The sequence below is a fragment of the Phasianus colchicus genome, chromosome 18 (genome assembly GCF_987193195.1).
Source record: "Phasianus colchicus chromosome 18, bPhaCol1.hap1.1, whole genome shotgun sequence".
NCBI lineage: Eukaryota > Metazoa > Chordata > Aves > Galliformes > Phasianidae > Phasianus > Phasianus colchicus.
Genome location: NC_143453.1, coordinates 5,782,497 through 5,794,517, shown reverse-complemented (window position 1 = coordinate 5,794,517; position 12,021 = coordinate 5,782,497). Strand labels below are relative to the sequence as shown.

Sequence of the window (12,021 nt, the reverse complement as noted above, 5' to 3'; positions counted from 1 at the left end):
GATACCAAGATGTGTTAAATCTTTGATTTTATTGGCAGATGCTGACTGTATTTGCCTAACCTCTGAAGTTTGCTGATTGACAGTGTTAATGTATCTTTTTAATAGATGAAAAGGGAAATGACAGCGTTTGGCTCACATTCAAGAACATTGCTTAATAAGTGCAAAATACCCTACAGCTCAATCTGCCTTTCATACAACCTGCAAAATCTATTCTTTATTGTGCTGCTAATAACTGCTGGCATACCGAAGGAAACAGGAGCTGGATGAGAATGCTTGGCTGCAGGAGCTGCTTCACTTCCTGAAAAGACATTTGCTTCCTTCCTGCAACGATCCAATCTCAGACATCCCAGGCAGAAGTTAAACGTTACTTCCAAGCCATTTCTCAGCTCCTTTTATATCAAAGTTCAGCCCCAAACCTTCTGAAAGCAGCAGCTCTACCGACACGAGGGCAGGGATCCCAGCATCAGGGGTCTGCATGGACTGCTGGCCCCATGCTACCTCTTTTCATCTTTTGAGAAGCACCTTCTGCCTTTCCGTGCATCTCAGGACACTCTGTGCACGTGCTCTCTGTGACAAACGTGAATGTATTGTTGGGTACTACAGCCTTGAGTTCCCCTCCACACAGGGTTCATAACCAGGTACATTTCTCTGAGGTACTGAGTACTCAGTGCTACATCGTTGTGTGCCATCACTGGGTAGTACTGAGGCTTTCATGGCTTTATTTACGACAAAAGCAGAAGTGGTATCCCTTCAGGCACTGCCTAGAGGCAATGCTATTGTTTGCGTTCACATCCACATTTCTGTGATCCTTGCAGTGCTGCCAGCAAGTGGACAGAGCTGACTGTTCCCTGCTCAGCACTGCAAAGGCCACAGCTGCAGTGCTGGGGCAGGTCGGGGCTCCCCAGCATAAGAGATGTACTGCAAAGGGCCACAAAAAATGATGGAGGGACAGAAGACTCTCTGAAAGAGCTGGAACTCCTCAGTTTGGATGAGAGAAGGCCTGGGGGATCTCATCAACATCTATAAATACCTATAAACAAACAAAATTCCAGCCACTTTTTCTTTTCTCCAATCTCCTTGGGTACTATCTTAAAGCCTCCCTAGCAGAATAAAAACCTCTCTGATAATATAATTTCTTACTGACATCCAAAGGAAATTGGAGATAGTGAGGAATTTCCTGTAACACAATTCTTCAGTGATTCTTTTGAATAAATATACCAAATTCAACAGAATTGACATTGAAGCATTGAGCTTAGTGACAATTTTTTTTGATTTTATTTTCACAAATGTCAGCTACAACAGCAACCACTTTATAGCAAGAGCTCTAAGCAGGTCCAGAAGCCAATGAGAGGGCATACAAGTGTATAATCTAATTCAACAACTGCTGGCTCCAACAGTGGGCATTTATTTTGCAAAACAGTAAGAGCAAATGCTGAATTTTAAAGGAAACCTGCTTTTCTCAACACAGAGCTGACTGCTGTGAGAAGGCCTGGCTGGCTGTGCTCGGGACTCTGACCAACCAAAGCTCACTGGGATGATAAGATCGCAACAATGGAAGCTGTATTTCCAATGTCTGTTACTTTTCAAAGCCCTGCAACTGTAGCATCGTTTAACAATAGTAGTACTTGTGGCTAAGAAATTCCCTGCTATGCCAGAACTCACAGCTTTACAGTCTCAGCACTTCACAGGTGTAATTATGAAACCAGAACTCCCACAGGCAGAAAGGTACCAGGGACATGCCAAGAATGCAGCAAGTCTGGGAGTGAGGATGCTACAGTACGTGCTTCACATTTTGGCAGACTGGCAGTGGGGTTTCACTATGCAGATATGCCAGGTATGGGTCTCCATCTGAGGAAGTTCTAAGACTCACAACACAAAAATTCAAGAAAAAGCTCTCCAACCATAACAGATTAACATTTAAATGGAAAATGGGATGGTGCCAGCTCCTAACAGTCTGCAAAGTCCTAATTAACATGAATAACACAGCTGGATATTTTATGTATCAGCCTCCTAAGTCCCTTCTTCCTGCCACTTAAGAGTAAAAATAGTAGAATGTTTTATGGAGGCTAGTTCATGGCTGGCTAGGTGCAATTCCGTTTTAAGAGAAGGCAGAACTGCCAGCTCCTTGCCATCATCTCGATGGGAGGTGAATGGCTATTCTGAATGACCAGCGTTTGCTGAAGGAAGTCACAAGACAGCAAGTTGACCATAGAAACACAGATATTTGGAAGAATTAACGTTGTAATTGCCTTCCCTTCCAGTCCTGGGCTGCAAGGTATGCAAGCTGATGTACAGCTGATATTTATCTCCTGGCAGGGTAGAAGCTGAGAGTAACTGAAAATAATGACAAGGTAAAAAAAAGAAAAAAATGAAAGAAAAATTGCTTAGTTCACCATGAGATCAGACTGCTATTTTATTGCTCTGATGGCAGTTTAGTACACAATGTGTTTTGGCATGCTCTCCTACAAATACATAGCATCAGAATTAATTTGAGGAGGCAGATTCCCACAGCCAGCTCCTGGTTCTGCTCGATTTTATTCAGGTCTCGTATCAGCAGAGCTGTCAGAGAAGTGCCAGAGATGAGAAGCCCCAGCACAGCTAGATTAACTCCAAGGACTGCTCAGCCACTTTTACGTCACAGAACCCAGGCTAAAGGGCCTGCCCTTTCCAAGCAAATTATATGCCCAAGATGAGGCCAATACAGCTCTTTGTCCAAGCAGAATCCAGGACAACTGCAACACAGCATCTCAGCACTAGAGCTCCTTTTACAGAAATAAATCTATACTGGTCACTACTGCACCAAACACAAGTGGTTTCTGCATTACCATCCCTAGCTCTGTGGCTTACAGCAATGCAAGCAGCTGGTTTGGATACAACTGCATCCCCAGGTACAGAGCCTTCTCTGGTTCCTTGGCAGCAGCTCCAGAGCAGCTACAACCCTGGCACAGAAACCCCAACCAGACCAAAGTCAAGCCTGGGTTCCCATGGCACAATCTCAGCCCTACCTGCCGATGCGCAGCAGCCCCAGGATCCTGCTTCAGACTCTTCTCCTCTTTTAAAGGAATACATCAGTGTTACACTGTACTCCAGAGCTCTACCTGAGGGAGGACTCACTCTGCAGAGCTGCACTCACTTTGTGCTGTTCCTATGGCCAGAAGCGTGTTGCTCCTTAGAGGTCAGAGTACTGCTAAAGATAGGCCCAGTTTCTGTATCTTAATGACTTCTTCCTCTAAAACAGTTTTAATAGAAATTCAAGTGGATAAGCAGGATTAAAAGGCTGATTTTAGATGTACCAGCAGGTTTCCTGAACTACTGAGGGTAATGTAGGGAGACTGCATTAATCTCCTAAAAGGATTCAAATGCTACATCTAGAGCAATTCCACTCCTTAACAGGAACAAATTAAGACAATTTCCCTCACAGAAATTTCCATAATTACAAGTAATTATCTTGTACTCTGAAACTCTTCAGTACAGCCCTTATAAAAGGGCGTTCCTATCTAATGCTCTATTTAGGAAATACGGGAGGAATTGTTTCATGGTGAATTGCTTGTTGTCATCACACCGATTAACCCGCTGTTCTCTCTGTCAGAATACAGGTCGACCTCTGATAATAACAATAAATTGTCCATTCCAATGATCTAAAATTACATTATGAAAACCTAAAAGATGCAGGCCGTTAGAAACATACACAGATTAGAATAAACCACATTCACAAGCTAAACTAAAGGAAAATCAAGTTATAAGGGAGTGTTATCCAACAGAATTATTTTCTGCTGGTTAATTCAAAGGTTTGAAGACAGCATTCTGACATGCATTCTTTTAGGACAACATGGACAAGTATGGCAACAGCTGTTACAGTAATCCTAAGAACTGCTATTAACTGAACCAAAACAGAAGTTTCAAGAAACTGAACTTTGCATTTGCTCCTCTTGTGTGTAAGGAAAACATACAGAGTCAGTAATTCAGTTCTTCAGAAGCAAATATGTACAATTGCACATATCACCAACAGCAGGAACAGAACCTGCTGGACTGCCACTGCCTCTCCACATCTTTGTTGCCATAAAACATCCCCATTTGTTCTTCATTCCTTATCCTGGAATCCAGAATAGAGTCTGCTCCAAGCTCAAGACAAGAATGCTTCTGCAGTACTGAACAAATCCATGATGGCTCAAGGCTCTTCATAGCATGGTACCTTCCAAACATTGCAGACTATTGCTTTTCAAAGTTTGTTGGAGCTCATGTTCTACTGAACTATTACACAGCATCGGTAAATAGCATCAGCAGAAGGCAGCATTTGCCACTTTGAAAGCCTCTGAACATTGAGAAATAGGTGGAAGTCAATGGTCGAGATGCTGGAAGATCCTGAAACACAAGCACTAAAGATGACAAAAGGGAAGTGGATAGCAAAGGAGAAAATGAGAATGTTTTGTGGGGCTGTCTCTTCACAACTTTGTGTCTATGCTAGTGTATTCACACTATGGGAAGTGTTTGTACCACACCGTTTAATTACATCTATGAGATAAAGGTTTTAGAGGGAAGACAGAGAAATACTATCCTATATTAAAAAAAAAAAAAACAAACAACCACAGGTAATCATATAAAAAAAAGACCTCTAAGATCATTTAGTTCAACTGCCCACCTACCTCCAACACTGCCCACGTCCCTTGGTGCCACATCTCCACGGCCCTTGAACACCTGCAGTGACAGTGACCCCACCACCTCCCTGGGCAGCCTCTGCAGCACCCAAACACTCTTTCAGAGATTTTTCCTAATATGCAACCTGAAATGCCCTACAGTTACAAACTGAGTGTCACATCCCATCATAAAGTGCAAGGAGTGAGGCAAAGCTGACCAGGACTGCACAGGTTTCTCTGCAGGGCTTGGCAATACCTCATCACACTTTGCAAGCAAGTCCTAGCACTGACCAGCTTTCTTCTTCTGCCCACTCCTCACTGCAGTATGCAGGGTTAGCATTCTCCCCAAGTTCTTCCACTGTACCTAATCAGAATTTCCAGTATTCTAACTGTCATCCACTGCTTCTCATCTGCCCACGTGCCACACAGAAGAGCCTGGTTCACTTTCCTCTACAGCCTCCTTACCAGGCACCTCCTACAGCTCAGACAAGGCTGAGAGCAGACTTTACTGCCTCCTTCCTAAAGCTTCTTCCTTCAAAACTGAAAGAAAAAAGGAAGAACATCAGTCATTTTCACCTGGCATGAGCAGAATCCCTGAGCTGGAAAGGCAAACCCACAACGACCAGAGCACTTGCTCCCTCAGTCAATCCTCACACAGCTGATGCCCATATTGCCTGCGACTCACTCATCTGCACAGAAAGGAGCTTTGGGGTCAGCTCAGCTCATGCTCCTTTGCAGAAATTATTGTGTCTTGCAAGCATTTCTCAGTCCTTTTTCTCTGTTTTACAGAATAACTCTCATTCTACCACACAGCACAGTGGGAAAAGGTTACCACTGCACAACAGCCGATGAGGAATTGGCTCATTCAGTTCCTCATGGAAAAGAATTCCACAGCCTGTGACATTTTACAAGCGATACGATACAGATTACATTCAGTGTGTTTTCCCAACAGAGCTTCTGCATGACACGCTGCACAAGTGCAAATACCAACAAGAACAAGGCTGTGAAAGAAATTCTGTTGTTTCGAGAGAAACAAACAGAGATTGTCTCACAAAAAACTGTGAGCCACGCAGGGATGAAGAGCTCCTCCCCATCAAGCAGAGGTGGATGCGTATGGCCAGGCTAAGTCAGACAGCAGACAGACAGAGCCACTCGTGGTGTGCAAGGGCTCAAAAAGGAAGTCTAAGCTTTTGGATCCTATCGACACACTGTTTAAAAGGGACAGTGAGCAGGACACGATGTGCTGGTGCATTCTTGAGCATGTATTTAAAATCGCAGCGTAGCACTCCTATTATACAATACGACATATCCAAGGTAGAAGCAAATAACACAGATCTGTATTATTCCGCAGATCAGTAACAAAGGGGTAGGCTGTTGATTGCTATGCTGCTATTGATGATGTATTGGCTTGTTCACAAAGCTTACATGTGAAATGGTCAGTCAGTGATTTCAGCTTTGTCCCATTCAGTCATAACTGAACAGCAAACGATCTCTGCAAAGCCCAGTGGATGGGGTGGGCAGAGGCCAGCCCTGGGGACAGCATCCTGCAGTGAGTGCTGAGCACAGTCCTGCACAGGGAGCAGAGGGCTCAGCACCACAGGGCAGCACACAGTACCCTCACCTGTCAGCTGAAGGCACCAGCGTGCCTTGTGCACCATGAGGTGACAGCTGCCTATTGATAACCACCAAACAAAGGAGTTCAGCTTTATACACAGGATGAATAAACTGCACACAACCCCAACGAAGCATGTTTTAATAACCGTAAAAACGAAAACTCTTCAGTGAACAAAACACCTTAAACATTTCATGAAAAAATTATCAGGGGAAATCAAAAGAATATGAGCGCGAATCTAATAAATCAAACAAAACTCCGATTCAGTACAGCAGCACACACAGCTGTACAGTACAGCTCGTACACTGACAGCTCTCCTGTTTGGATGTTCCAACAGGGCAGCAGCAGACAAACAGCCTCCTGAAGTCACTCAGCAGAAGGGACCAACATAACCAAGGGCTGCAGGAACACCGGCTACCAAATCTGCTTTCTCATTTTGTGAGAACTGTATCGATCTTCCTATTAACAAATGGAACAGCAGTGCCTTTGCTGAGTGGTTTGCATGAGTCATTTTCCTGAAACTGCTCCGTACAGCACATGACTGCAGCACTACAAAGGCCGGGCCAGCAGAAACCCCGGCTGCGCTCACGTGAGTCTGCTGGCAGCAGTGACAAGAACTCCATCTCTGCTGAGATTTTATTGGTACAGTGCTGCAGCTGAAAACAGAACCTATTCCAACATGAACAAAGTTTCCGTCGCATCGCAGCGAGAGAAGGAATTGTTTTACGCTCAGACTAATAAGATGCTCCATAGCTGAGATGGATTTGAGCTATCATCTGAGAACTCCACACGATCAAACAGGGCTGCCCAAAATCCAAATCGTGTGGACACCAACAACGCGGAGGAAAAAAGTCCCATCTGACACAGTGACTTCAGCACTCAGTGAGCCAACGCTGCAGAGTGAATCCTGACACCCGAAACGGAATCTTCCAGAGTCGAGGAGCCCAGCCAGCAGCCAAGACAAATACTGCAGCAGTTCAGCCGATACTGCTGTAACTATGGCCTGGGGGGGGTTTCCATAGCCGTAACCACAGAGCGAGTGCACATTCAGTTGAAAACAGTAAAAAACAGACGTGTAAAAATCTATAGCTTGTGGACATCTCAAAAGTAATTTGAAGGAAGATACAGAGAGGCTCAGAAATAGCACTGGAGTCCCAGCAGAGCTCACCCTTAATCTATTTATTCTGCTGAAGACATAATGACTCGCAACAAGAACTCCTCTCTCTCACTACAAGAAATTGTCTGCTAGAAATGAACTGAAGAACAGCGTCAGGGAGGCGGGATGGAGGTGAGGCACAGCGGAGTGGCTCTGCTCAGGATGCACCACAGCACCGCTTCTTCCAGTGCCCAGCGCTAGCACGAGAGACGCTCTCATGCATTTCACATATGATTTCTATTTTTCCCCTGATGTAAAACACAGTATCGCACATCGTGCTACAAAGAAAGAAGGAATCCTGCTGGTTCAAGCAGGTTTTTTCAAGAGAAAAAAAAAAAACAACCAACACAGAAAACGTTTAATAGCACACAGCTGCCAGGAGCAGGGGTCAGAGCTGAGGAGGGGCGGCACCGCACATTCACTTCGCTAGGTTTTCCCTTAGAAGAATGTCAATAAAAAGCGGTGCCAAGTGCGCCTGAAAGCCGCTCCGCGCCGAGTCCGGGAGCCGCCGCGCGGCCGCCGCGCGTTGCAAAGGCAGCGCGCCGACAGGGAGACCCTCCGTACGGCGTGACACGGCCGCTGACCGAGCCCTGCGAACTCCGCTCCAAAAAAGCAGCCATATTAGGAAACGGCCCGAAAAGGAGATTTACGGCCCCGCAGCCCCAGCTCCGCTGGCACGGGGCGGTGCGGGGAGCGGGGCAGCCCGGGGCGGGGCGGGGCCGGCGGGACAGAAGCGGTGCGGGCGGACGGGGCAGCGCAGCGGGGAAAAGAGCGGAGGGGACGGGAAAGGGAAGGGAAGGGCCGGGGCCGCCGCGGGGCTCTGCCCCAGGAGCCGCCTCGCCACTCACCTTCTTCCGGGGCTGCCATTTCATCATATTTGTAGAGCAGGGACAGGGAGCATCAAGGTCGCGCTCGGGCGCCGGCGACGAGCGCAGCGGGGCCGCAACGCCCGCTCATGCTGCCCGGCCCCGCCGCCAGGCCCGCGGGAGAGCAGCCGCCCGCGCCGCGCGGGCCATAGGAGCGGGCCCAGCCCCGCCCGGCACCGCTCACGCCCGCGGCCCCGCGGAGCCCGGGCGCGTCGCGCGGCCGCCCAGCGCTGCGCCGCGTGTGGGGCGAGAGCCCGGCCCGGCCCGGCGCCGCCCACCGCTCCGCCGCGCACACGGAGGCGGCACCGCGCGCCCCGCCCCCGGCCCCGCCCCGAGCCCAAGGGAACGCAGCGGGCGGTGCCCGGGCCTCGAGGCGCAGCGAGCCGCTGGGGCGGCCCGGCACGGCTCACACAGCGCGGCCCGCCGCTCGTCCCAGCCCCTAAATTACAGATCCAGCATCGGCGGCTCCGGGAGAGCCGTAAACGGCACAGGCGGTCTCTGAGTAAAGGGAATAAGTGCCCAGAACCAGACAATGTCATCTGCCGTGATGCTGTCAAAAGAAGCTTAATTTAATTAAGGACAGATTGCAAAAAGTGCTGTTTTGACAGCACCGACAGGAGGCTGGTGAGACTTCTTTGAGTAAAGATAATTACCAGGAAAGAAAGCGGGAGCAGTGCCTGCACATCTGCCCCAGGAGGGACGGAGCAGGTGGACTCCCAATCTTAACTCATACTCCAGCAACTGGCATTCCCAGTATAGTGAAACTTCTTTTCCCCTTCATTATAAAATAAATAACGGCGGCACTATTTCCGAAACTATAGAAAATATCCAGAATAAATAACGTTTCATTCCTCCCCGCCCCCAAAAATCCCTGGCTCAAGATAGTGCCTGCACCCACAGAGCCATGTGCCACCATTTCCTACATAGGACAACAGCTCATTCACAGAGCTGACATTGTTAGAAACAGTGCAATGAATTCCTTCCAGCAAATGATCCATACCTACGGACCAGCAGAGTTTTCCAAATACACAACTGTAATGAATAACCACATTTGAACCCTTCTGATATCTATGTGTAACAGCATTCCAGCAGGTTAGCACAAAGCCATCCAGCAGAACACCCATACACACCAGTGCTGGCTTTTCTCCCCTTTCCTGGTATTTTCAGAATTGAAACCATGGATCTGACAGTCCAATACTTTGTCCCAATGCCTGTTCCTCTTCTAAGCTATTCAGTATCCTTAGGAGAAGAAAGCTGTGTATAATTAAGTCATCTCTTATTAGATCTCATTCAGTGTAAAGAAAAAAAAAATGAAAAAAGTGTCTTTTTCAAATTAACATTGATAATCTAAGTAGGAAAGAGTCCCACTACAAACAGCTTGGTGAGCAGCCTGCATGGTATGCTAAAAGCACATGAGATTTCAACGTACTGTGTCAGTCTACAATTCAGCAAGCAGCTAAATCAGACAGCATTCAGCAGGTACATGAGGGGTTAGAGGAACAACTTCATCTGATATTTCCCATCCCCACACTAGAGGTGCTCTGGGCTCAGTCTGCCATTGCTTCCTTTATATAAGAGAGCAATATGTAACAACGAACTAAAGAGGCCAAGGCCAACCAGTGTTATCACAGCTCATGTAGCAGAGGGTGCACAGCACAGGGCAAGAACACAATAGGCTAGGAAAGCAATCCCAGCTCCTACAAAGTTCCCACATATCAGCCTTTCATATTCTGCTCCATCTACATCTGTTCCCGTTGCATTTTGCTACTGGCCTATAGCATTTGGCTCTGTTCTCCTGATAATAAAGATTGATTGTTGTATGCCACGCAGCAGTAGCATGGATCATCTTCATTATTAGGTTACTAGGGTTTGTGTCTCAGCAGCTGACACTCTTCAAAAGACTGAAAATCACTTTGGAAAATACTTTGTTTAGCCAAGCAGAAAAAGCTCTTTTCGTAGGGCTATAATCCAGGCTGAAACAAAACAACAACAACAAAAAAACAAGGACAGGGCTTTGAAATATAAGGATATGCTTATCTGGAAAATTCCACTGCTGACAGAATGGAAGCTGAGAAAAATTAGTTGCTTAACACTAATTAGAGAGCAGTAGTATGATGTCGTTTAAAGCAATGCAGAACTGAAATGAACTGAAGATAAGGAGAAAGCCTACAGCATTTGTAACTGGCAACGCAATTCTCAAGGCTGGAGGGGCAATGGAGGAACTGGAACTGGCCACACCAGCTGAGGGCAGCAGCTGCCTGTCCCTAATTACAAGCTATTCACTGGCTCCAGTAAGTGATCAAACAGGTTAATACAACCTTAAGGATAATCTCATGATACATAACAGCTCCCACGTGCTGATACCTGAACCTGCAAGGAATGGACCACTGCACATATGTCTTGCATGCTGATCACAGGGAACAAAAGGCACTTCTACCTTATCTGGGGCTTTTGCCCTAAGATTAGGCTGTTCTCTTCCTGTGATACAACTCCATCCATTTCACCTCCTGTGAAAGAAACAGTGAGACACACCCTAAGCCACCCTTTGGGATTCATAACAAGAGCTCCACTCCATGCCCTGTACTGCAAAGTAAGAGAACAGCATACTGCCATTTCATCATCTGTCCTTTCACAGCATAGCAGGAGGCTCTCTAGCATCTCAACTGTGAATTTAGGTATTTATGTATGCACAGCTATACATAATAGATAGAGATGTTGCAAGGAAACAAGCATTATTACAGAGTAGAGAAACAGAGAGGGCCTTGATGCTGCACAGCCATGGTTCAGCTGCTACACCGCTGTGCTGTCATCACTGGTCGGTCACAAATCTGACACAAAGCACTATATAACCTGCCACATAGAAAATAAGCATCATCCCTGGCAAGCCCAATACATGCAGCATCTAAAACTTCAACAAAATGATACATACAGAGAACAAAAATAATTCAGGTTTCCACATGAAGAACTAGGAAGAGTTTTTCCCTCAAAAGAGCAAGCCTAATGTTAACAGAATAACCATTTTGTAGAATGGGCAAATAGCAACAAAACAGAAAAAAATAACTCACATGGTATGGCACCATGATCTTCAGAAGCACAGGCTGGGATGAAGGTTTCAGTCACAAGAAGAGATTTTTTGGCTGGTGAATGTTTTCATCAAAAGAGATACGTGCTCTTCCAGGAGGTTACCACATAATTACTTCACAGGCACAACATAACATTTAGGTAATATATTTCTACAGTTTGAAGGCAGGGAATACATTCTAAATTTTCACTGCCTCTTACTAAGGAAGATGGTTGCTTTCTAGCTGCTAATTGTGACTGTTACTGGCTTCAGCTGGGTCACTGTGCGATTACGAGCAGAAAAGAAAACATGTTTGGGACCTGCTTCTCATTAGGGCTCCCACTTCCCTCTTTCCATAGCAAGCACAATTACTGCTGCTATGGAGACAAGTGTAATTTGATCAAGATGTGGGTCAAAGTAATACAGGGGGGTAAAAGATTTGCCAAAATAGATCCTCCTCTCTATGTGCCCTTCCTTGAAGAAGGGACTTCTCCAAGTTTTTCATTGCTGACTTTCATCACCATCTGCTGTCCCAAGTGAGAAATTCCAAGAGTGAAACAAAGCACTGGTAGCTATCTACTGCTTGCTTCACATCACAACAGTCGGGCACCTGATCCACCTGTCTCTGGAATGACTGTGGCTACAACAGTGTCCTGCAATTATCTGCAACACCTGTTGCATTTAGAGAGCTT

General features: G+C 46.4%; 1 protein-coding gene across 5 annotated transcripts in view; it reads right to left on the bottom strand.

Annotated features, from left to right (window-relative positions):
- The window catches only part of TTC28 (tetratricopeptide repeat domain 28), a 127,879-nt gene that overhangs the window by 83,976 nt on the left and 31,882 nt on the right, over positions 1-12,021 (bottom strand). Inside the window, exon 1 of one of the 5 annotated variants that reach the window (XM_090152544.1) lies at positions 11,334-11,556. The exons of 3 other annotated variants lie outside the window; for them this stretch is intronic. In XM_090152544.1, coding sequence (XP_090008670.1) covers positions 11,334-11,348 — 15 coding nt within the window. In that variant the 5' untranslated portion in view covers positions 11,349-11,556. Of the gene's footprint in view, positions 1-8,250; positions 8,395-11,333; positions 11,557-12,021 lie in introns of those variants that run through there. One more of the 5 variants, XM_090152543.1, reaches the window with a different exon arrangement.